We start from the raw sequence: 26403 nt of genomic DNA, 5'->3' as shown, positions 1-26403 counted from the left end.
GGATCTCCTCAGTTGCTAATAGCAATTCCCACCTTGGAGTTTACAAAGACTTATGGGTAGAAAAGCCACACTAAGTAATTTACTACATCGCACCATCCCATATGTGGTATATTCGTGTCAGAGCGGCACTAGGTAACCAGAACAGATCCGGAAAGTTTTCATTGGCTAATTTTCACTGATCAATTGCCATGCCTTTCTTCCTAGTCTGTCTAAGCCTGAAAGTTAAAGCATAGGTTTACAAAATGCTTAGGAGCTGGAGTGAACATAATGGGTGGTTGATCATTTATGAATTCAGTGTTACATCCTTAGAAGACTTTTAAAAAATTTAAATCTTAGCTAGTTCATTACCATTTTAGAGACACATATCACAGATTTGGAAGCATCTGCCTTTTAAAATACAAGTCAGATTGAAAAAATGATACACTTAAACATTAGCTTTGATTTAAATATCTTGATTTTATCCATAATGATAAATGTATCTTTAGTTGAGTGGATCTGTTGCTTGGGAGTTTTGGTTGACCCTGGAGAGTAAAAGAGCATTCTTTGAAGTGATGAATCATATTCTGAAATGAGGCTATATAAATTCCCAAGGGCTTATAAAATCAATTATCCATCAGCTATCTTTAACAATAAAGGTTTACTCCCTGTCCGGCATCTTGCTAGGTTCTGTGTTTGTAATAGATGTAAGTCAAATAGACATTTTGGTTTATGAGATTCCATATTACACAAGAGGCTATTGAATTCCTAAAGCAGTTTATTCAATCTAAAGGTATTTGTTCAGTATTGAACTCATCTTTGGCACTGTTTCAAACATGAAGAGTGTACAGTGGTGAACAAGATAAACATCTCCCTGCTGTCATAGTCATAAACATTTAATGAAATTGGCACATCTTAAGCATATATGTATGTATGTGTGTATATTCACACGGAGCTCTGGTGGCATAGTGGTTAAGGCATTTGGCTGCTAACCAGAAAGTCTGTGGTTCAGACCCACCAGCTGCTCTGTGGGAGGAAGATGAGGCAATCTAGTTCTGTAAAGATTTATAGCCTTGGAAACCCTATATGTTGCTATGAGTCAGAATCAACTTGATGGCAATGTGTTTGGTTTTTGTTTTTGTGTGTATATTCATACATTGTGATAACTATTTGAAGATGCTATTTTAGTTGAATATTGGGGATTTACCTTGTTCTCTGAAAAGCTACATCTTGAAAAACTTTGCATATATGCATGTGTGTGTAATACCCAATTCTGTGTACATAGATATTTCACATTTGTGTAAATCAAGTAAAAATTTACCTTTGTGACTTTGAACAAGTCATTAATCTTCTCTTGGTTTTCATTTCCTTTTTTACCTATGGAAGAATTTACAGAGGAGATTTGAGAAAGGTTCTGCTGTTAAATTTCATCATGGCATTATATGTTTGAGATGTTTATATTAGTCTGTTTTTTTTTTTTTTTTTTTTTTAGGTTCTATTAGTTTATTATAGAGCTCTGGTAGTGTAGTGCCTAAGGCATTTGACTGCTAACCAGAAGGCTGGTGGTTCAAACCCACCAGCTACTCCTTGGAAGGAAGGTTGGGCAATCTACTTCCGTAGTGATAATGCCTCAGAAACCCAAGGAGGGGTCGCTATGAGTCAGATATGACTCGATGGCAATAGGTTTTGGTTAATTTTTTGTTTTAAAAGTGGAATCTAAGACTTGCTAAGTAATAAGTTTACCCAATCAGCATTAATAATTACAAAACTGCCATACAAGAAACTTGAAAGTTTTGTGGAAGCTTGGATATGCAGGCTTGCATATTGTAAAAGTTCATAGAAAATACTAATTTAGAGTATATTAAGAACCTTACTCTCTTAAATAGCACATACATTTTATTTGAACATTTTAACCTTGAAACAACAGTTTATGGTCTCTCATCACCAATTTTTACCATTATCTATTCCACCATCTAAGGTCTTCACTGTTTAGGTAATTAGTTCAGTGATTTTTGTTTTGTTTTATTTTCTTCTCTAAAACCAGTAAAACAACAGTTGCCATCAAGTTGATATCAACTCATCGCTACCCGGTCCGTGTATGTCAGAGAGCTGTGCTCCATAAGCTTTTCAGTGGCTGATTTTTTTGTAAGTGGATCACCTGGTCTTTCTTTTAGGTCTCTCTGAGTAGATTGAAGCTCCAAACTTTGGTGAGCAGCTGAGCATGTTAATTCTTTGCACCACTCAGGGACTTCTCTTTTCTAACTGTGGAGTTAGCATATTTAGAGGTAAAGAGGAAGCAACAAGTAGGTGATTTTTATAATTTTTTTTGTATACTAATAATTTGAAAACAAAACATTTGAAAATAGTTTCTAGTTAGTAATATGCTGTTGTCATTAGGTGCTCATATATCAATTTGATCCATAGAGACTGCATGTGACAGATCATAATCTTTATGGGAACATGTAGCCAGGACTTTCTCCCATGGAGTGGTGGGGTGGGTTCAAACTGCCAAAATTTCAGTTAGCATCTGAGCCTTAACTTTTGCACCACCAGGGCTCCTTTCATTAATATAGATTTCAAATATTCATTTGAAAACTTTTTTAAAAAAATATTTAAATTAACTTTTACTAAAAGAAAATTTAAAAATATGTTAGTACATGCTTATAATATAGTTGTGAGCTCTTGGGCAATCATAAGGAAGATGGGGTACTTTTGTAAAGATTTACAGCCTCAGAAACCCAATGGGGGTTGCTAGAGTTGGAATTGACTCAATGGCAGTGAGTTTGGTTTTATACATATATGCAAATAAATTTGGCTTTGGCATTTGGAGTTACCAGAATTTACTTGATGTCTTAACACATCTTGAAAGACCAATTACTTGAAAGGTGATGAGGTCACATGATAGGGAGAGGAGCTTTTTTCTCCACAGGGCCTGTGTACAAAGGCTGTGTAGGGCCTGGTATGGGCTAGGCAGTCATGGATGGTACAAAGCATTCTTTTCCAGGTGGTTTATAGACAATGTGATGACATTTCAGAGACTTCAGAGGTAGAGGTACATTGACTATGGAAGTACTGTATTTATTAATCTGTTTTCAAGTCAGATGTCTGTGCACAGAGTATGTTCTTCCTCCAGGACTCTGAAAGGCTCAAGCTTTTCATTGTTTTCTGTAATCAAAACCAGTAAAAACCAGATTAGTCAAGTCAACTGCAACTCATGGCAACCTCATGTATCTGAGTAGAACTGTGTTCCATAAGGTCTATAATGGCTGACTTTTTTGGAAGTAGATTGTCAGACCTTTCTTCTGAGGGACCCCTCATAGACTCAAAGCCTCAACTTTTCAGTTATCAACCAAGTGTGTTGACCATTTCCACTACCCCAGGCACTCATCTGCAATAAAGAATTATAGGAAAATTGAGTTGAGTCACCAAAGTTATTATACATTTTTCCTGGTCTTGTTTAGTTGGGCCACTCAAGAGAAGTGGGAAGGGGCCTTTGATATTTAATGAACAAAGAAGAATATCTTAGAACAGCAGTGTCAGCTATGAAAAAATGTCTTTTCTGATAAGAACTTTTTCTTGGTGAAGCTCACTGTAGTCTCTAACAGGAAGAAATAATGAGGGCCAGAATGACAGGTCTTATTGAAAGATTTCATGGTATTGATTTTTTCATTTCCTTGGGCACAACTGTATCAGGCACATTCAACGAGGAGTCACGTTTCAAGGAGCTCAGTTCTACTGTGAGGGTTGGAGAGACTGCAGAACAGAGCTTCACTATGAACTGTTAACACGTGGGGAACAGCAAACAAACAAACCACTTGTGGTTGTATGGATTTCGACTTATGGCAGCTCCACGTGTGTAGACTGGAACTGCTCCATAGGGTTTTCAGGGCTGTGACCTTTCAGAAGCAGATTGCCAGACAGTTGTCACTACAGGGGTATGGACTGCACCAGGTGACACTGTTACAAGGATGACACCAATATGACTGTCTATAAAATTATTTTGTGCAGTACTTCAGAAATTTATTTTTTATAAAAATATCCATGTAGTTAGTTATACCAACAAAAACTTAAGGCTAAACTTTTATGCTAGTTTTACTTTTCAAACCTTCTAATGCACTCTGTCAGATCTGCCATTATGACCCAGTGACAATGATGCCTCGAATCATGTGATGTTGTTGGCGTGCACTATAAAAGCACATGCTGTTGTTTTTGTTGCTGCTGGTGTTTTTATAATCACTGATTTTGTCAAATTTTCTGGTATTTTAGTTGCAATATTGTTGTAATTAGTACTTACGAACCTATATCAATAACTTTTTGAGAACAAAATAATTACAGAAAAAGGAGGCACTTGACTGCTAACCAGAAGGCTGGCGGTTCAAACCCACCAGCCACTCCTCGGAAGGAAGGTTGGGCAATCCTACTTCCGTAGTGATACTGCCTCGGAAACCCAAGGAGGGGTCGCTATGAGTCGGGGCCGACTCGACAGCAAATAACAACAACAACAACAATTAATATTCTAACTAATAATGTAATTCAGTGTGAAAGACTTCATTTTGTAAAGACTTTACAAAATAATTTTTTGTTCATATTTATATAATCTATGAGATACTACATTTAAGCAATTTACAACTATATCACTTATTATTCTATGGTTAAAATTGATAATAAACATTACTGAGGATTCTGTATGGTATGGTATGGGAGGAGGTCCATGGGGAGGGGATGACACCATGAGTTAGTGCACTGGTTGACACAGCCCCAGTGAGGCCTGTCTTCTGAGGTACCTCTGGGTGACTTCAAGTGGCAACACTTTTGGTTAGTAGCCAAGCACTTAACAGTTTGTGTCATCCAGAGACTGGCCCTTTTTCTTCTCTCATGGAAAGTGCCAAGTGCAGGTCTAGTTGCCAGCTCTTGCCCTTCCTTCCACCCTAATTTCAGAGTGAGGCAAAATGTGTGTTTTCCTTTTGGGAGTCATACACTTAAGACATTTCTTCTTTGAAGAAGGGAGACATAAGCACTTTTAGTAGGTAATGATAATGCTTACAAGTAACTGGTGTCTCTGAATGAAAGTTCTGAAATGTAAAGTTCATTTGCAAGGTGAAAAATCAGTTGTGTTATAAATATCTGAAGTAAGATGGAAGGCCAAGACAAAAATAGGTTTCTCAGAAATCCATGGTGTTTTTTGCTTACTGATAATATTACAGCTTTATCTTCTGATCTCAACTTGCTGTGTCCAGGCCCTTCTGGACTTAGCCTTCGCCCCCTTGCCTCTTTTCCCAAGGCCTATTCCATTGCACAACTCAATCTTGCTCAAAAGGTTCTCTTCTCATAAATTCAGAACGTTCATATATTAAAGCTGCTCATGTTAGCATTTTGTTTAGATGACTTTATCCTTTTTTGTATCATGATAAAAGACCAACACATATTTTTCTTATTATGTTCATTATGTACTGTGAAAATATGACAGATTAAATGTCAAATGCTGATTTTTTAAAAATCCTAATTCTTTCAGTCTAATTTTATCTTAACTTCTTAATGTAATTGCCAAACTTGCCTAACTACTTAAAATTCCAATTAATTTACTTTGTAGTAGTGAATTTTATGAGACTAAACTGAACACAGTAACAATGTTGTATAAATAGTGTATTTTATAAATTTTCAATGTTACAGGATTTTTTTTTTTTTTAATTAGATGAAATAGTCCATGGGGGAATGCTCCCTCTAGTGTTTGTTGGAGTAAACATAGATGATATCAAACTACCTTTAAAAATGTGAGCATTAAGGAAATAAGGAAAAAAAAAATGTTGTCATCAAGTCAATTCTAACTCATACTGACCCTGTAGGACACACTAGAACTGCCCTGTAGAGTTTCCAAGGCTGTAATTTTTACAGAAGCAAACTGCCACATCATTTTCCCACAGAGCAGCTGGTGGGTTTGAACCACTGACCTTTTAGTTAGCAGCTGAGCACGTAACCTCTGTGCCACTAGGGCTCCTTATTAAGGAAATAATAGGGCTAATTTGATTAATAGAAAGTACCCTGTTGCACAAGCAGATAGTAAGTTGATCTCACATTGAAAGTAAGTCTTCTACTTTCAGCACAAATACATACATACATACATACCTACATACATATATGGATACTTTTGGGAGTGCTTCATAGATACCCTATTCTGTGTTACTACTACAATTAGAAAATGGAAGATCAACTTTCTTGATTACACATTTATATGAAGTTTGCTTTTCTTGCATTGTTGAGTTTTAAACCTAACTTTCACCTTTTGATTCTATCCAATTACAAAAGGAATGTGGAATGATTTTTCACAAAAGACACGAATACTTACTAATCAAGATACATAACCAAGTTATTCTTATTTTGGTAAGACACAAAACAGTGTTTTATTCTCTAACTATGTGCAGAATTTTCCCAAAATTTATTCCTTTTATAAGTATTTTATGAAGTGTAGGATAGGGCCAGTCTTACCCTGTGCAGAGAAAGCACTTTGCCTCCATGGTTTCATTTCGGAGTCTGAAACCTCTCATCTAATTATCAGCTGATTCCTGAGTTTTTCCTAAGATGCTTTGAGTTTTTAAGTTAAACTTAGGTTAACCTGCAAATCATCCTTGGGGAAAAGCTGGGTCTGGGATCTACTGCACTAATGTAGGGGTTGTAGGGGTCACCATTATCACAGTGCACAAAGTTAAATGTTCAGTGTGCAAGGCGTTGTTACATCTCCTTCCCCATTGTCACCTCAGGAGATGGTCATGCTTCCTCTTACTGAGGAAGTTAAAGCAGTCAGAGGAGAAATTCCACAAGCTCCCACTGCCACATCGACTTTCATCTGTTTTCCCTTTAGGTGAGCTGTGCAATCCTCTAGTTCAACCCTTGAGTTTTTGATTGTGTCTTCTCTTGCCTGCTATGGATGTTGCTCTAGCAGTTCCACCCTTTTTCTCTGTACCGTCAATTTCTCTCACTACTGGATATTCTCAATTAGAAGCTGTCCAATGAAGTTGTCCAACCCTCTCTTGATTATTTAAACTTCTGGCTACTGCCCTAGTCCAAAAACCCTATGGCTGTCAAGTTGATTTTAACTCATAGCAACCCTATAAGACAGGGTAGAACTGCCCCATAGGGTTTCTAAGGCTCTGATCTGTGAAGTAGTGGACCGCCACACCTTTCTCTTGCAGAGCAGTTGGTGGGTTCAAAGTGTTGACCTTTTGATTCATAGCCAAGCACTTAACCACTGTGTCAGCAGGGCTCCTAATGCCCTCAGAGGGTTGTCTGTATCTATTGTTTTGGATTTCATTCCTGTACTTGTCCTGTAAACCTAGTCCAAGAAGGCTTTTGCCTTCAGGAAGCCACCAAAACTTTCTGTTGAAGAAGCCACCTATGGTATCATATTGACCACTTGCTCTTCCTTGGAAACTTTTCTTACTTGGCTTCCAGGGTACCATTGTCACCTAGTTTGATCCCTAGCTCTTACTGGTTTTTTTGTTTGTTTGTTTGTTTTTCCTTCCCTTATATCTCTCCATGTACCAAACTATGACAATTATCTACAGAAGGGGTTAGTTTCTGGAGATATTTCTCTGTGTCTGTGTGTCTCTGTTTCATCTATACACAGACTTTTCAAGAGCTCATGTGATCTCTTGGGTTTTAACATCATTCATATGCTAATGACTTTGATTTAAAAAAAAAAAAAAAAAATCTCCACCCTAACCTCTCCCCTGAGCTCCAGACAGTCAGCTGCCCACTGACATCTCCCTTGAATCTCTATAAGCATTTCAAAAATAACAAAACTAACCTCCTGATCTCTTAAGCTCCCCGCCCCCCACCCCAACCTGTTTTGCTGCACCTCCATTTTTCTAGTTCCTCTGGCCATAAACCTTGAAGTCATCCTTGACTCTTTACCTCACATCTGCTCCATCAGTAAGTCATCCTGACTAGATTTTTAAACATATCCAGAAGCTGGCTTTTTCTTGCTACCTCTATTGCTGTTACTCCTGCTCACCAGATTAATGCAGTAGATTTCAAAACCAGGCCCTTTCCTCCCTCTTGTGTGGCCTCCACACATCAGCTAAGGGGATCCTTGAAAAACAAACCTTAGATCATGCCATTTCTCTACTCAGCATCCTGCCAGTGGCTTTTTGTCTTACCAAGAGTAAAAGCCAAAGTCCTTTCAAGGTCCTGTAAAATTTAGGGGAGCTCTGGTGGCGTAGTGCCTAAGGCATTTGGCTGCTAACCAGAAGGCTGGCAGTTCAAACCCACCAGCCACTCCTCGGAAGGAAGGTTGGGTAATCTAACTCTGTAGTGATACTGCCTCGGAAACCCAAGGAGGGGTCGCTATGAGTTGGGTCCAACTCAACGGCAGTGTGTTTGTTTTGTACAATTTAGTTCTCCCCTGCATCCCTACAACTGTCTTTCCCTTAAACTTCTTCCACTTGCCTGCTCACTCACTGTCTTCAGCCACACTGGCTCCTGGCAGTTTCTTAGACACACAGGGCAAATTTTTGCTTTGGAGACTTCATTTGTACTTGGTGTTCTCTCTGCCTGGAATGCTCCTTCTCCAGATATCTGCTTGGTTTAATATCCTTGCTGACTTCAGACTTTTCTCAAATATCACAAATAGCACCTTCCCCTAAAATTGCAACTATCATGCCATCCCCTCTGAATTTTCTATCCCCTTCCTTGAATTATTTTTTCTCCTTGGCAGTTTTCACCATCTGAAACCCCTTTTATTTTACTTACCTTGCTTGTTTTTCTCCCCCAACTGCAAGTAGCATCCATAAGGAAGGGATTTTTTATTTAGCAGCAGCTTCCCACTTCTTCCATCTCTCCGTACTCAATTAGAATGAGACTCAGGTTTTAGATTTAACTAACCATTGTTTAATTTTTTCATTCTTGTTACACTGTGCCAGGGACCTTTGTACATTTAGTTTTTTCTCAGCTGCCTTCTAAGATAAGCATTCTGATTCCCATATAATAGCTGAAAAACCTGAGGTTGAAAGGGGTTTAATTACTTTTCTATAGATAATAATAGGTGTTTGAGTGGGGATTTAAACTTAGGACCTCTACTGCCTGTTATATGTTTTCCTGATATGCTGTGCTGTGGACTACTTCTCTTTTAAATAATGATTTTGCTTTTGAAAGGGAATTTGAAACAGACAGTCTTTGCTCTTTGCTTCCTTTCTTGTCATGTAACTTCTTAAATGCTCATCCCATCTTCTATCTTGTATCTCTCAGCACTAAACTTAGACATTTCTGGGAGGTTCCATTCTCTTAATCAAATTGAATGGTAGCCCAGATTTTTTTCCTGTGAGTTACTCTTGTACATTTTACATCTCACCACTTTTTGCAAATTTTCAGGGGGTATGAAGGCACAAGTTGTTTATTCCATGGAAGGAATTCAACAGTTTGAATTGTGAGACATTATGAAAGATGAGAACTTAGTAGAAAGGTTTAAGGAATTGGCTTAGTGCCTAAGGCATCTGACTGCTAACCAGAAGGCTGGTGGTTCAAACCCACCAGCCACTCCTTGGAAAGAAGATGGGGCAATCTCCTTCCATAGTGATACCACCTCGGAAACCCAAGGAGGGGTTGCTATGAGTCGGATCCGACTTGACAGCACTGAGTTTGGTTTTGGTTTGGTTTGGTGCTTGAGCACTTCAGACACTGTCCAGAAAGCAGTGATTACCAAAGAACTGAGCCATATTTGGCAAAAGCAGCTGATAGCATCTAAGAACTGAACATGTCTTAAGCCTAGTCTAGAGAGGAAGCTGTCTTGGCTCATAGCCCAAGTCTCAAAAACAAAGCTGCTTGTATGACCTGATATGTCACTTAGATATTTTGCTTTCTTTGACCTCAAGTAGTGTGGTCTCTTGTAGACTCATTTTTTTCCTTCTTTATTACTTTAAAAGGAGCCCTGGTGGTGTAGTGGTTAAGGCATTTGACTGCTAAACAAAAGGTCAGTGGTTTAAACCCACCAGCCCTTCCAAGGAAGAAAGGACCATCTATTCCATAAAGATTTACAGCCTTGGAAACCCAATGGGGTTCGCTATGAGTTGGAACTGACTTGGTGGGAGTGAGTTTGGTTTTTTAATTACTTTAAATTTAGAGGTAAGCATTCCCCCCAATACTCCCCGGGTTGTGTGAAACAAGACAATGGGACCAGTAGTTCCTTACTGGCCCCTTTAGTTTTAGCACTCTGTGATTTTTAAACCTCAGGTAACTGGATAGTTTACTTTAAGATGATAATTTTGATTTTAACCAAATGTGAAAAAAAAAAAAAATCTCTGAAGAGTTTTAGAATGGTTTTAAAAATCAATTTTATTTCCTGTTGGGTTTGTCCTACAGCCTCACCTTAAAAACAGCCACACAGATGGGGGTGTGCTTCTAGAGTGTTCAGGAGGTGTCTTAGGAACAGTTAGTTTTCTGTACTATAAGTGAACTATTTCGTGGCATGCATATATCTTCAGACCATTTTCTATCAGGTGAAGATGAGATTTTTAAAAAAACAGATAGAAATCATAACCCTGAATGACCAAATAAACATTCCTGAAAATGCTCTACTTTCCTTTTAAGTCAGTTCTTTCAACATCTTTTCCTGGTTGCCTGCACAGGCTGTAAACTAATCTTAAGAGTTACCTCAACAAAACAGAATTAGAAAGGAAATCTCCTCCTCCTTTAAAGGCATGTACTACTTCCAAAGCAAATACATGTATTTCCATACTGTATGTCTCTATTTGAATGAAACTTGTTTAACTTGTTAGTCCTTCTCATTAGGTAGTTATTCTAGTTTACTTGAAATGCCCTCCGCTGTTTTCCTCAACTTTTCTCTTTCACATTTTATCTAAATCTTGCTGTGCCTACTCTGATTTTATCATAAAGAAATGAATAATGAACCAAGTAGTTATAGCTTATAACAATTGTGGCCAATAATTAATTTTTTTTTTCTTTAAGTATATTTTAAGAAGACCATTCTCACATTCATATTTGCCTACATGTTTTTAAAGTTGATTTAAATTCCTCTGCTTATTAGTGATTTCTATGAGAAAAAAAGACATTTTAATCTAGATTAATCTTTTATTTTCATAATTAGTCATTGGACACTTGTGATGATTTAAGCAGCATAACAGAGACCATGGTTTTCAGAATTTAATTGTTTCTTTTTAGAGAATGCCAAAGCTTTTGCTAATTATTCCTGAACAATCCATGTATTTCCTGATTGCAGAGTCAGGAAATACTTTACTTTTGAAGCCATAATGGTTACTTGTGGCAAGTTTTATAATTGGGTGCATTGTGATAATGTGGACTTTAACAATTACAATGAAACTGCTACTGGCTTATTTAGAAAGATGACTTTTTAAGTGCAACAAAGGGCTAGTCCTAAGAACTGTATCTATTTGGCATATTCAGTGCTCCTGGACAACTAACTACCTTTCAACTGGCTTCTTAACCAAAGGTATCTTTTCTTAGTGCCTTTTACTATCCAGATTTTTCTCCAGTGTTTGCTTAAGCCTTTATAGGTTTGTGGTAGTTTTAGAACTTTGCTCCTTTCCTAATCCAGGTGAAAGTTGTTTTTAAAATAACATTGGATTTCTTGGAGCATGATACCTACTAATTATGATAATTAATGAGAAACAGCAGCATGGCATTAAGAAATCTAGTGGCATTTTTTTTTTTTTTTTGTCTAGAGTGAGAAATTGTTTTAATATTTGAATTTTGATCCTAGAATATAAATTATTTTAGTGAGATCACTGAAGGTGTAACAACAAAATATCAGCTAAAGGTGGCACTGTACCTTTTCTAAATATCATGGGACATTTGAAAAAGCCCAATTCATTTTATTTGTTGAATTGATTATTGTGTATTAATGAAAATAAATAATTTCAGGGACTTATGCTATCTCTGGTTTAATAATATAAATGACTTTCATCTCATCTGAACATATATTATTTTTCATCTAATTGTGGTAGTTAAATTTGTATGTCAACTTGGCTAGGCCTGGTTGAGTGGCTAGGCAGCTGGTGGTAGTTATTCCCCATGATGAGACTGGCAATCAACTCCATGGTGGGATCCACCACAAGCAGCTGAGTAGCTGCCTTTGGGATGTGGTCTGCTTCCTGTATTTAAGGAGAAGCCTTGGGGATAGACTCTAGCTGATAGCATGGCTTGGACTCTGAATGTAGCTGTGTTGTTGTTCAACAGCCTGCCATGCTCTGCTGACCTTGGGACTTACAATGGACTTAAATTAATGGCCTGCATTAATTGACTCTACAGCAGTGAATTTGTTTTTTTTTTTTAAACCTATATCGCAGGGTAGTGTCCCTGTGGAACAATAAAAATTATCCACCAATCAGATCTTCACTTAAGAGCTCTCAATTGAATGGTAGAGAAAAAAGGACAAACATACATCACAGAAGACTTGATACAGTTAAGGTTGAAGTGATTTAATTTCCAGTCCTAACTGCAGAATATAACTATAACATGGCACCAGACAAAAAAAACAGGCGCTGTCAAGTTGATTCCATAACAACCCTAAGCTGTGATTTTTTTTACAAAAGCAGATTGCCAGGCCTTTCTCCTGCTCGGCTGGTGGGTTCCATCTACCTTTCAGTTCGTAGCTGAGCACTTAAGCTTTGTACCAATAGGGCTTCTTAACTTGGCACCAAAATCATTTAAGTAATTTGTAAGAAGATAAAATTCTATGGGTGAAAAATAAATCTTAGAGATTAGTATTTCTGTTTCTGCACTCTAAAGAGACAAATACAGAAATTAGGAGTACTTGGATCATGAAATCAATGAAAATTATTTGATAAAATATGGTTAGTGAGGAAGAAGGGATCATTTTATCTAAGGGCTTTTGCCTAACCTACTGGAACTACTTTACTTGTTGTAGGGTTGAGTGTCAGCCAGCTTACTCTCCATAGCTTTGACTCTGGTTAGGTAGGGTAAACCACATACTAAGGCAAAGAGAAAATGATAGCTAAGGTTGCTGATCGTGAGTTAATACAAAACATTTTACTTTTTCCCTAAGACACGTTCAGGATGAGTCATGCGAAACTCTAGCTTTGAACTTCAGTCTCTGAGAGGAAATACTTTGACTCAAAAGCTGAAATTCTTATGAGTAAAGTGTGAATGCTTTGATCATGTGTCTCAGGTAATTATGTGAAGTAGAAGAAACTGTTTTCAGAATTGGTGCTATGCTAAGAGATTTCAAGATACACCATATGTCTGATATGAAACAACCCAGAGTATGAGATGTTGTTGTTGTGTTGTTATGTACCGTCGAGTCGGACCCGACTCATAGTGACCCCTCCTTGGGTTTCCAAGGCAGTATCACTATGGAAGTAGATTGACCCATCTTCCTTCCGAGGAGTGGCTGGTGGGTTTGAACCGCCAGTCTTCTGATTAGCAGTCAAGTGCCTTAGGCACTATGCTACCAGAGCTCCCAAATATAAGATGGTCTTCCTTTTTTTCCAAAGATTAAAAATCACTATAACAGACTTTTCACTCAACTCATATCTTGAGAACCTACTATGTACCAGGAATTATGCTGAGTCCTTGGGATACAATAGTAAGAAAAAGAAAAAGACAAAGATTACCACTCTCCTAGCGCTTATATGCTAGTTTGCATCTTAAATAAATTATATAGGATGTTAAAGGTATAACTGCTATGGAGAACAAAAAAGCAGGGGAAATGCTGTAGTGTTGAGTATGTGTATAGGTGTGTCGGGGGCTGGTAAGGGGTTCAGGGGAGGAAGATTCTGCCTCACAAAATAATAGTTGCTGTCAGTTGATTCTGACTCACAGTAACCCTCTGAGTTACAGATTAGAACTGTGCACCATAAGATTTTCATGTTGCAGTGTTAACAAGAATCACATGGTCAGCCCTTTTCATCCGTAGCACCACTGTGTGGATTGAAACTGCCAAACTTTATGTTAGCATTTAATCATAAGTCATTTGTGCCACCAAAAACCATTGCCATTGAGTCGATTCTGACTCATAGCTCCCCTATTGTTGTTGTTATGTGCAGTTGAGTCGGCCCGACTCATAGCGACCCCTTCTTGGGTTTCCGAGGCAGTATCACTATGGAAGTAGATTGCCCCATCTTCCTTCCGAGTAGTGGCTGGTGGGTTTGAATCGCCATCCTTCTTGTTAGCAGTCAAGTGCCTTGGGCACTATGCTACCAGAGCTCCGATAGGTCAGGGTAAAAAAGCCCCATAGGGTTTCCAAGGTTGTAAATCTTTTTGGAAGCAGACTGCCACATCTTTCTCTTGTTGAGCATCTGGTGGGTTGGAACCACTAACTATTTTGGTTAGCAGCTGAGTGCTTAACCACTGTGACTCCAGGGCTCCTTCTGTGCCTCCTAGGGACCTTAAAGAAACATTTGAGTGTGGGTTTAAGTGGGGTGAAGGAAGGAGGCATGAAGACATGTAGAAAAGCCTGGTTTGTTCAAGGTGCAGCAAGGAGGCCAGTGTGACTGGAGTAGAGTGAGTGAGAGGGAGCTGAGAAGGAGATAAGGTCAGAGGAAATGAAGTGAAGATGAAAATCCAGGTATCTAAAGACCATAATGGAAAATGTGTACCCACAGTGCAAATTTAAACCGTGTATTATGTGTGGAACATGCATGCCTTGTAGAATGTTGTAAGGATCTTGATTTTTGCTCTTAATGAAATAGAAAGCTTTCGAAAGGTTTGCAGGTGAGTAATATGACTTAAAGGAATCCTGGTGGTGCAATGGTTATCCAAAAGTTTGGCGGTTAAAACCTACCCATGGCTCCAAGGGAGAAAGACCTGGTGATCTATTGCCATAAAGATTATAGTCAAGAAAACCCTATGGGACAGTTCTCATGTGTCACATGGGGTCACTATGAGTTGGAATAGAATTGAAGGCATCCAACAATAGCATGATTTAAGTTTAAAATGATCATTTTAGCTTTCAAGATTGAAAGGGGAAAGGGAAAACAGGAGGCTATTGTAATCTAGATAAGAGGTGATGAGTACTTTTTCATTTATATACCACATTTTGTTTTTCTGTTCACCTGTTTATGGCCATTTGGGTTATTTCCATTATTACTATTTTTTGGTGTTCTCCAGGACTGTGGTCCTGGAGGACTCATTCCCTCAAGGTGTTTGATTATGACAGAAGTTTTTATAACTTTGCCTTCTATATGCTTAACTGCATTTCATGGATATATATGCAGCACATATAAACACATAAGCACATATAAACACATAAGTAGAGGTGTCCTTTGTCAAACAATAATATATTCATGAGTGTAGTCCTAAAAGAAAGGCCAGACAATCCACTTCTGAAAAAATCAGCCCCTGAAAAGCTTATGGAGCACGGTTCTACTCTGACACACATGGATAGGGTCACCATGAGTTGAAATCAACTTGATGGCAACTGTTGTGTTGCTAGTATTGTGATTAAAGCTGCTCTGAACATTTGTGTACAAGCCTTTGTGGGAACATTTGTTTTTAGGTCTTTTAGATAAATACCTGGTAGTGGAATGTCTGAGCCATGAGATATGTTTATGTTTAACTTTTTAAGAAGCTACCAAAGAGTTTCCTAAAGTAGTTGTGCCGTTTTACATTCCCATCTACAATATATGAGAGAGTTCTAGTTGTTCCACAAGCCTGGCTGGTACTTGGTCTTTCTGATGTTAAACAAAACAAAACAAAACAAAACAAAACAAAACTCATTGCAGTTGAGTCAGATCCGACTCATTGCAACCCCTCCTTGAGTTTCCCAATGCGGTATCACTACGGAAGTAGATTGCCCAGTCTTCCTTCCAAGGAGTGGCTGGTGGGTTTGAAACATCAGCCTTCTGGTCAGCAGTCAAATGCCTTAGGCACTATACCACCAGAGCTCCCATTCTAAAAGCTGTATAGTAGCGTATCACTGTGGTTCTCATTAACATTTCCCTGATTGCTAATGATGTTGAGGGGTGTCTGGGTTTTAATCTCTATCCAGAAAGTATATATTATCATTATTTTTGGAACTTTGAATCCTTTGAGCTGAAGTTCATAATAGTGTTTAAAAATAATAGGAGGACATATTGTGGTTTATTAAAGAGTAGCATCAATGTCATGGTTTTTGATTTTGAGAAACTGATAAATTTAAAATTGGAAAGCATAATACTGCTATCATTGAATATCAGCTTTTCCTTCGAATCACTTTTGTCAGATAAGTATAATTTAAGTTTTATCTTGGGCTGGGAGTATTACAGTTTATATTTTATTTTTATTATTACGTTCTGTGTGATAGCGATAGGAACAGATTAACATGAATTCTTTCTGTATGTTCAACTAAAAGGGGATTTTTTTTATTCCCCCCTGCTAGGTCCCTGATGTCATTAGCAGCATAAGGCAGTTGTCTAAAGCTGCCATGAAAGAGGATGCCAAGCCAAACAAAGATAATGAGGATGCCTTTTACAACTCTCAGAAGTTTGAAGTCTTGTACTGTGGAAAGGTGACAGTCAACCACAAGAAGGCCCCATCAAGCCTCATTGATGACTGTATTGAAAAGTTCAGCCTGCATGAACAGCAGCGCCTCAAGAACCAGGGCGAGCAGCGCAGCACGGATCCCAGTGACGACCTGGTGGTCTTTGAGGCTGAGGTGCCCAGCTCACCCAAAGACCGCCTATTGGAGGAAATAGATGGAATTCCCAACGCCCGCTCTGGCTTACCAGCGGTGGCCAGCCAGCCTGTTCTGTCCAGCTCTCGAGTTTGCTTCCCTGAGCGGATCTTGGAAGATTCTGGCTTTGATGAACAGCAGGAGTTTCGGTCTCGATGCAGCAGTGTCACTGGAGTCATGCAAAGGAAAGTTCACGAGAACAGCCAGAAAGCACAGCCACGAAGGAGGCACGCCAGTGCGCCCAGTCACGTACAGCCCTCTGATTCAGAGAAGAACAGAACAATGCTCTTTCAGGTACTTGCCCTGGCAGGGGGCTATCGGGGAATATTATCATAAATTGCTAACAGAAGCAGCTGGGTGCCCAACTCCTCCCAGTTCCTCGTTTTGCTTAACTCAAGTGGCCATCTCTATATAACCAATAATCTCACTTTTATTTCTTTCATTATCAGAAGCAGATAAGGCAGCAGAGAAAGAGAACAAAGGGAAGTAGAGAAGTGGTTGAGGCAGACATGAAGTGGATAGTAAGAAACAATGGATCAGGACAGGGAGAGGATATAGATGCAGTTAAATGAGCGTCATGGGAAACATGGTGGAAGGAATAAGTTTACCTGCATTTTGCCTTATGTTGATTCTTAAATATATGTCTATATATATTTTTAAATAACTACAGAAAACCTACCTGTCAGGGGATTTAAAAATATTAATATGAGAGAATGATTAAGCATGGATAGGAAAGACAATTTCTTTTAAGAGAGAAAAAGAAATGAAAATCGAGAGACTCATAGGTATACTGCATTGATTTACCCTGTCAGACAAAAGGAGAGGTGAAAGAAACATTATCGGCCTGAAAATTTACTAGTTAATAAAATAATTTGGTATAAGCTGTATCATAGGTGTAAGAGAACACTGTTAATTCCAAAAAGTAATTTTTGAATGTCACATAACGTTTAGAAAAAAGTCAAGTTTTACTTGACTCTGTAACATTGACCTGTAGAGATTCTTTAATTAATCCTCAGCTTCTAAGACTTGAATTCTCTGCAACAAATGATTGTTCTTTTATCCTGTTTTAAAGAACCCCTAAGGAGGAAATTCCACAGCATACCTTGGTAAACAACAGTGCCACTGTGTAATATTTGCTTTATTGGAATTTACCATAAGTTCGGGCTGCCGTTTTTTGTTTTTTTTTTTAAACTTCAAGGCATCTAATTAAAGGATTTATATTCTTTTCTTTGGACATATTTAACTGATTTTCCTGCTTATCTGGGGTTTATCATATTTATCTTTTTTTCTTAGCTAGTCACAGTCCTTTGCTGTTAATTTTTCTGAATGATTGTTTATTTTTAAAAAACTTTTGACTAATTGGCCCAATTCCAAATCTATATTGATATATCTCTTTTGCTTTACCGTTTGGGAGAAAATATAACTATAAATTATAAATAAATAATTGGTATTTTTAGAAATCAAAAGGTAAAAAAAGTTTATTTGTTGAATAGACTACCTTCTACTCAGAAAAAAAGGTTTCTTGTATCTTGTAAATTAAAACTATCTTAATTTTCGTGACTTTTAGGCATAAGGGAAGAAATGATTGGAAGCAACTAGTATTTAAAGTTGAAATATTGGCTGGATTGAACGTTGGAACACCTGGAATAGATACAGACATATCTAGGATATGTCTATTTGAATCTCTATGATTATTTGAAATATAAAGTAACATATTGGGCCCTTGTCAATTTAAATTAATGGAAATGTTTTTATTTTTAAGGTTGGACGATTTGAGATTAACCTTATCAGTCCAGACACTAAATCGGTTGTGCTTGAAAAGAATTTTAAGGATATCTCCTCTTGCTCTCAGGTATGTATTGAAGTATATTAGAGTATATGAATCAACTAAATTTTGTTTCTAAATTAACTACAAAATAACTGTGCTAAAACTCATGCAAATTTGAGGTTTTCTTTCTTTCTTTCATTTTAAAAGAAGAGAACATGTCTTAAACTAAGAGGACTACTATGTTTGTGCCAGTTAAACAAACCCCTTCCTGGCCCTATGGTATCTACCATATTATTTGTCTTCATTTTCGTCAACTTTTTCTCTTTGTAGCATCACGTCCTCAGATTTTTGCCACTAATGAAATTTTTGTGGGGGTGAATTCTTTTGAAAATTCCCTCACACTTAGTGTTCCTCAGAATCTTGGGCAGTGGGACTTACGGGTGTAATTGAGTCACATTTGTTCATTATACCACAGTAGTTAGTCAAAGGAAAACTAATGTTTTCAATTTATACTAATGTCAGAGTTAACATTTTAAAAGGAAATTTTTCACTGATTGTTCTTTTTGCTATATTTTTGTTCTTTTGTTTGCTTTCTAATACATGACAGTATATATGAAAGTTTTTGTATAACAGATGTAGCTAATGATTATAATATTAGGCATAAACTAGTGTCCTAAGAACCATAGTAATTATTTAGAAAAATCTATGCAAAGGTTACTTCCATAAATGTATTCTAAAATAGGAATTTTTAGAGAAGTCAGAATTGAAGGAATATCTAAATCTCAATGTGGGAAGTTTAAAAAAATGCAAGGGTACTTCTGGGAAGGTCCTTGGACTTCTTTCTGAGTAGTGACTTAGACATATCTTCAAGGAAATGGATCTTGTCAAGGTCTCTTGTGTTTTAATATCAAAAAATTATTATTTTTTTTAATTTTAGACTTAACACTGCAACAGGGGTGACATGCAGACATCTTTCCCTTTGAAAATAGCATGAGAGATTTTGTACATATTGTTAATTATTGTCCTTAGCCTTAGCTAATGCAATTTCACTTATAATATTTTAATATATTTTATATTATATGAGATAGAAAATGTATAGATAAAAATTTTCTAGTCTAATAACTGTAGGGAGTGGCAGAATCAGAATACAGGAGGATTCTATTACACTTTCCTAAAGGATAGGAAACCTCTTCTTATTTAAAGGACCAATAAATTTGGCAGAAAGATTATTCACTTTAGTGGAACAAATATTGATTAAGCATTCTTATAACTGTTTACTGACGATCCCTGCAAGATTATAAGCTCTGTGAGGGCAGAGACAGTATGGTGGTATATTCTGTGAGGCATTAGAATAAGATGGGTGAAGACAGAGCTTAACATATAGATTGGTGTTCATTATATGCTGAATGAATGAGAAATTTCTACCTGTTAGGCTAGGCCGAGAGTAGTATACAAACTTGGTATGATTCCTGCCCTCCCAGATCACTCAGAATCCACACTTCTCACACGTCCCAATAAGAAAACTAGTAATATTTATTGAACATGCGAGAGAGAGAAGGCAAAAAACTGAAACCTAACTCACTGTCATTGAGTTGATTCCGACTTTACAGAGATCCTAGAGGACAGAGTAGAACTGCCCATAGGATTTCCAAGGTTGTAAAGCAAAGTGCCTCATCTTTTTCCCACAGAGTAGTTGGTGGGTTCCATCTGCCAACCTTTTGATGAGCAGCCAAGTGCTTAACCGCTGCACCAGCAGGGCTCCCTGAAAAAAGAACTAGCTAAAAAGATATATGAAATGGATAGTTCAGACATGATTTTTGCTTCTGTAGTTTTTGGTTTTTTTGATGGTAAGCTTTATGTTCAGTTCTTTGGATTCAGAAAAACAATGAAACAAAAGCATGACGAAAATTTTCAGAAGGTCGTCAATCCAGATAATTGTCAGGTTTATCATCTGTTCCTCACTGAATGTTTCTCCTCTTACTCCTTTCTCCTGTCTGCTTCATCCACTTTCTTTAGGACTGAACTGATGTGATGTGGCTGCCTGCAGGAGCAGGCATGCCTTTAAACATAATCACACCTCACAGACTAGTGTATACCTGTGCATGCACAAATGTACAGCTATAAATGTTTCTTTCTATAGAAGCTGTAGTACTGTTCATCTGGCAAACATGAGGAATATGAAAGTAATTTTCTTTACTAAAAACATGTTTGAAGAATTGCTCAGCTAATGATATCCTATGAATTTTTCTCTTTTAGTACTAAGCTAGTGAAAAACATTCTTTGATCATGAATGCATTATACCAGATTGAGATTATATTCACTTCCTGAGTTGTAATTCACTTTTCCTTATTGACATTTTCTTTCTGTTTACCATAGTTTGTTTCCTTTTTCTATATCCATTGGATAGATTGAGCTTTTTATAATAAGAGTAGTTCTCACCATTTATCAAATATACCAGGAACTGTTACAGATATTTCTCAGTTCTGAAAATCTCAAAAATTCCTGACAGTAGGCATCATTATTCTTATTTCATGATGAGAAATAGAGGCTCATCATAAAAAAATTATTAACAACCCAGCATAACATCTCACACCTAGTAGCTTAGTTGATTGTTTGAATACTTAAGCACAGATCTATCTGATTCCAAAGCCTCTTTTCCTTTCATTGGGGTTTGGGTGATTTCAGGACAACTTGAAATTTAATATCTGCCTGGCTTTTCAGAGTACTGTGCTTGCTATATAGGAGACCTGATGGCACAGTGGTTAAAGTGCTCAGCTACTAACCAAAAAGTGGGCGGCTCAAACTCACCTGCTGCTCCATGGGAGAAAGATGAGGTAGTCTACTTTCCATAAAGATTTGTAGCATTGGAAACCAAAGGTTCTACTCTGTCCTATGTTATTTTAATAGCAAGCAACAAACCCACTGTCAACAAGTTGATTCTGACTTGACTTGATGGCAGTGGGTTTGGTGCTTGCTATTAAAGTAGTAAGGTGCTTTCTACTAACTGGTATATATATATTCAGGCTGAATGAAAATCATGAATGATTCAGGGTTTCTTTTATTAAGTGTTACTGAGCTCATTTAGCCTGGGTTTAGGAAGTGTACTGAATGATTTGTGAATGTGGATAATTGACACTTGCAATCATTTCTTAATATGCTTATCTTCTAACAGGTGTGGCTCCTTGTAGTTTCTGTAAATACAAATAGTCTAGTATTTTTTAATGCATACTTTGAGCATTCCATGCTATTTAATATAAGAGCATTGTCAATGGTAGTTTCTCTCAGGTTCTTAGCCTCACATAGACAAAATCAGGCTATCCATTCTAAGAAGGCCAATAAGTTGAGGGCTTATTATTTCCAAAGACTAGAAGAGGTTTTATTACAAGATACAGCAGATCATGCTATCAATATATTTCCTCCTGTGGCCCTGAGTCACAGAGGGTTTATCAGAAACAAAACAATCTGAGTTGATCTCATTCTTTATTTCCTCTATTTATAAGCCACCATGTAGGTTTGCTATGATATTACGTCACCTATCAAAATGCTGCAAAGAAGAAATTTATGGAAGTGTGAATACATGGAACTGATGCTGATTTCATATTGCTGATTAAAGGAACATACTCATAAATACTGCAATTCTTCCCCTACCCTAGGGTATAAAGCATGTGGATCACTTTGGATTTATCTGCCGGGAATCTCCAGAGACTGGGCTGAGCCAGTATATTTGTTATGTGTTCCAGTGTGCAAGTGAGTCCCTGGTAAGTGGGGTTATTGCTGTGTACGTCTTCCTGCCAACACACCAGGCTAAGAGAAGACTCAGCTCTCAAGGGCCCAGTCCTTGTAAAACGGTTATCAGTGTGGAAAAAGAATGCAGCTGGAAATATTTTTTTTACCCTTTAAAACAGCACAATGGTAGAAATACAAAACTAAATAAAAACCATACTTTTTTTTAAGTGTAGATAGTTTATTATGTTTAAAAAATCCAGTCACGTTACCATAGTATTTTAAAAAGATAGGGAAAGATTAATAAGAAAATAAGCTGTTAATTTTTTCATTGCTCATTTAAGAAGGAAGGCCACTGACCTTTTATTCTGTTAATTCCTATAACATCTGAGAGATGAGGCTCTTCTCAGAAGAGTAGAAAGGGATCTGTGTTTCTTTTCCCTTTATTTTCCTTAGTTGTCAGAATTTTTTTGCTTTATTTTTTTCTAATCTTATTATAAGCTTCATTTTCTTTGTTTGAGATTTAAAAGTCAGTTCTTCTCTCTAATAGCCCACACTCCACCCTCTTTTATGGAGTTGGAGTTGAGAGGAAATTTGTAAGACAGATTTGGAAATACGTCTGAGTGACTGAAAGTAGGTTGATATTTTTTTTTCACTCCAAAGTCTTTACTTATTTTTTCCACTTGTCTGTCTCTGCTAACTATTTTAACACAAGCCTTTAGATGTGTACATCACCATTCTTTGAAGAAAAATACTTCCTTAGACATGTAATCCTCCCACAATCCTTTTTCCCAGGGAAATACATACAACTTAACCAGTTGCCATCAAGTTGACTCTGATTTATTGTCACCCTATGTATGTCAGAGTAGAACTTTGCTCCTTGGAGTTTTCAATGGGTAATGTAGAGAGCCAGGTCTTTCTTCCAAGGCACCTCTGCATACATTCAAACTGCCAGCCTTTTGGTTGGCAGGCAAATCACCCAAGGACTCCACGCATAACTTAGATATATACAAATAATCAAGACAGCATTCTTCTTGTTTTCATGCATGTTATAAAGACAGCATATTGTAGTCATCCCTGCTTCATTGCTGCCTTCCATTTTCCCAGTGTTAACAGAGTGAGGTGAAGAATAGTGAAGATGTGGGAGTGAATTGGTACAAAGACAATTTTTGACTAGTATTCTCTAAGTCTCAACTTTTTTTTTCTTGGGAATATAACATCACTAACAGTTTCTCACTTTAGAGAGTTATGTTTGAGTTTCATTATCCCACGAGATGAAAAACCATACCTATAAAATGTCTAAGGAGCTCTGGTGGCATAGTGCCTAAAGCATTTGACTGCTAACCAGAAGGCTGGCAGTTCAAACCCACCAGCCACTCCTCAGAAGGAAGATTGGGCAATCTACTTTCGTAGTGATACTGTCTCGGAAACCCAAGGAGGGGTCGCCAAGAGTCAGATTTGACTCGATGGCAGTGAGGTTGGTTTTGGTTTTTATAAAATGTTTAAGGAGCTCTAGTGGTACAGTGGTTAAGGGCTTCAGCTGCTAACCAAAATGTCAGTGTTTTGAATCCACCAGCTGCTCCATGGGAGAAAAATGAGGCAGTCTGCTTCTGTAAAGATTTATTTATAGCTTTGGAATCCCTACAGGGCAGTTCTACTCTGTCCTATAGGGTAGCTATGAGTTGGAATCAACTCGATGGCAGTGGATTTTTTTGGGTAAGAAATGTCCACATATTAATGTCCTGTGTAAAGGACCACAGCCTAATTGGTTCAATTCACAACTGGAGGGGGAAATTTGAGAATACTCTTTGTATAAATGATAGCTGAAGCCATAGGGGTTGGTGGTTTTTGCGGGGAAGGAAGAGAAAGAAAAAAGAAAATGCCGAAGAGAACTAATGCTAGAACGATGGAAACTACTAACCAGTTCACAGATAGAAAATAAAGAATTATCTAGGATAATGTGCCACCATGTCATCCCCTCCCATGTAACTTCTTCTCTACCCTTTCCTTCTTCCTATATAAGACCTGTTCTTTTATGTTCTTCATTCTACTAGATTCTACATTGTACTGTGTTCTGGATCCCTTACTGCCATATTATTGTTTTTGTTAAATGCTGTCAAGTTGGCTGAGACTCACAGTGACCCTGTATACAACAGAATGAAATACTGCCCAGTTTTGCAACAGCCTCACACATCTTTGCTACACTTGAGCCCATCATTGTAGCCACTGTACCAATCTATCTCGTTGAGGATCTTTCCCTTTTTCACTGACCCTCTACTTTACCAAGCATGATATCCTTCTCTGGGGTCTGATCTGTTCTGACAACATGACCAAAGTAGATGAGACAAGGTCTGGCCATTCTTGCTTCTAAGGGGCATTCCAACTGCACTTCTGCTAGGACACGTTTGTTCTTTCCTCAGCAGTCTGTGGTATTTTCACTATTTTTCACCAATAACATAATTCCGAGGCATCAGCTCTTCTTTGATCTTCTTTGTTCATTGTGCAGCTCTCACACACATATGAAGCAATTGAAAATACCATGGCTTCAGTCAGGCGTATCTCAGTCTTCAAAGTAGCATCTTTGCTCCTCAACACTTTAAAGATGACTTTTGCAACAGATTTGCCCAGTGCAATGCGTTGTCTGATTTCTTGACTGCTGCTTCCATTGATGTTGATTGTGGATCTACGTAAAATGAAATCCCTGACAACCTCATTCTTTTCTCCATTTATCATGAGGTTGCTTATTGGCCCCAATTTGAGGATTTTTGTTTTTATGTTGAGGTGTAATCCATACTGAAGACTGTAGTCTTTGATCTTCATCAGTAAGTGTGTCAAGTCACCTTTACTTTCAACAAGCAAGGTTGTTTCTATGCATATCACAGGCTTTAATGATTCTTCCTTTAATCCTATGCCACATTCATCTTTCTATAGTCCAGCTTCTTGGATTGTTTGCTCACTGAAGGAGCTCTGGTAGCATAGTGCCTAAGGCACTTGACTGCTAACCAGAAGGCTGGTGATTCAAATCTACCAGCCTCTCCTCGGAAGGAAGATGGGGCAATCTACTTCCGTAGTGATCCTGCCTCAGCAACCCAAGGAGGAGTCGCTATGAGTTGGGTCTGACTCGATGGTACATAACAACAACAATAACAACAATACAGATTGAATAAGTATGATTAAAGGACACAACCCTGACACATACCCTTCCTGATTTTAAACTATGCAGTATCCCCTTATTCTTACTCCCCTACCTTTCTAAAACTTACTCTTTAACCCATAATTTTTAGTTCTGTAGCAGCAGCCAGGGATCTAGGCAAGGGGAGGGAGAGACAGGCCCCACCTCCACCAGCTAGGAAAGTGGAGGAAGGAGAAGCCAGAGGTGATGACAGAACACAACAACAGCCAGGCATCCAGGCAAGGGGAGGAGGGGACACAGGCCCCACCCCCACCAACCAGGAAATGGGGGAAAGAGAAGCCAGGGGGGACGACAGAGCAGAGCACTGCCAGGGATCCAAGTAAGGTGAGGGTGGAGAGGTTTCAAACAGCTAAGTGAGACAAACTTGTCTGTTAGTTTGTTATACTATTGTGGTATGTTGCTATGAGGCTTGAGGCTGTGCCACTGGTGTTTCAGGATGCACATGGTGCACAGGTTTTAACACAGCTTACAGAGTGAGACAACTAAGAAGAAGGAAGAAGCCATCCACTTCTTGGAGAATTGGCCAGGGAAAACTTTATGAGTAGTAGAGAAACACTGTCTGATACATTACTACACAACTTTATTAATAGCCCGGAAACATTATCCGATACAGTGCAGGAGTATGAGCCTCTTAGGTCAGAAGGCTTTGAAAATATGACTAGGAAAGAGCTGCATCATTAGAATAGGACCAACCTTATTGATATGGATAGAGTAAAGCTTTTGGGACCTCTGTTTGCTGATGTGGCATGACTCAAATTGAGGAGAAACAGCTGCAAACATCCATTAATAATAGGAACATGGAATGTATGACGTATTAATCTAGGAGAATTGGAAGTTATCAAAACTGAGATGGAATGTATAAAGATTGACATCCTAGGCACTAGTAAGCTGAAATGGACTGTTTTTGGGCATTATGAATCAGACAAGCATATGCTCTACTGTGCTGGAAATGACAATTTAAAGAGGAATGGCGTGGCATTCATCATCACAAAGGATGTTTCAAGATCTGTCCTGAAGTATAATGCTGTCAGTGATAGGATAATATCCATACGCCTACAAGGAAGACTAGTTACTACGACTGCTATTCAAATTTATACACCAATC

At 37.9% G+C, this 26403-nt stretch overlaps 1 protein-coding gene across 1 annotated transcript in view; it reads left to right on the top strand.

Moving 5' to 3' along the window:
- TBC1D4 (TBC1 domain family member 4) overlaps positions 1-26403 on the top strand; it is a 305464-nt gene that overhangs the window by 159347 nt on the left and 119714 nt on the right. The window contains exons 2-4 of the mRNA XM_007941498.1: positions 16322-16909; positions 18378-18467; positions 22037-22141. Of these exons, the coding sequence (XP_007939689.1) occupies positions 16322-16909; positions 18378-18467; positions 22037-22141 (783 nt within the window). The remainder of the gene's footprint in view (positions 1-16321; positions 16910-18377; positions 18468-22036; positions 22142-26403) is intronic.

This window comes from Orycteropus afer, unplaced genomic scaffold, assembly GCF_000298275.1.
Source record: "Orycteropus afer afer isolate SDZICR_OR568_19922 unplaced genomic scaffold, OryAfe1.0 scaffold00081, whole genome shotgun sequence".
NCBI classification, from domain to species: domain Eukaryota; kingdom Metazoa; phylum Chordata; class Mammalia; order Tubulidentata; family Orycteropodidae; genus Orycteropus; species Orycteropus afer.
The sequence above is the reverse complement of the archived record's forward strand: the minus strand, read 5'-3'. Positions and strand labels throughout refer to the sequence as shown.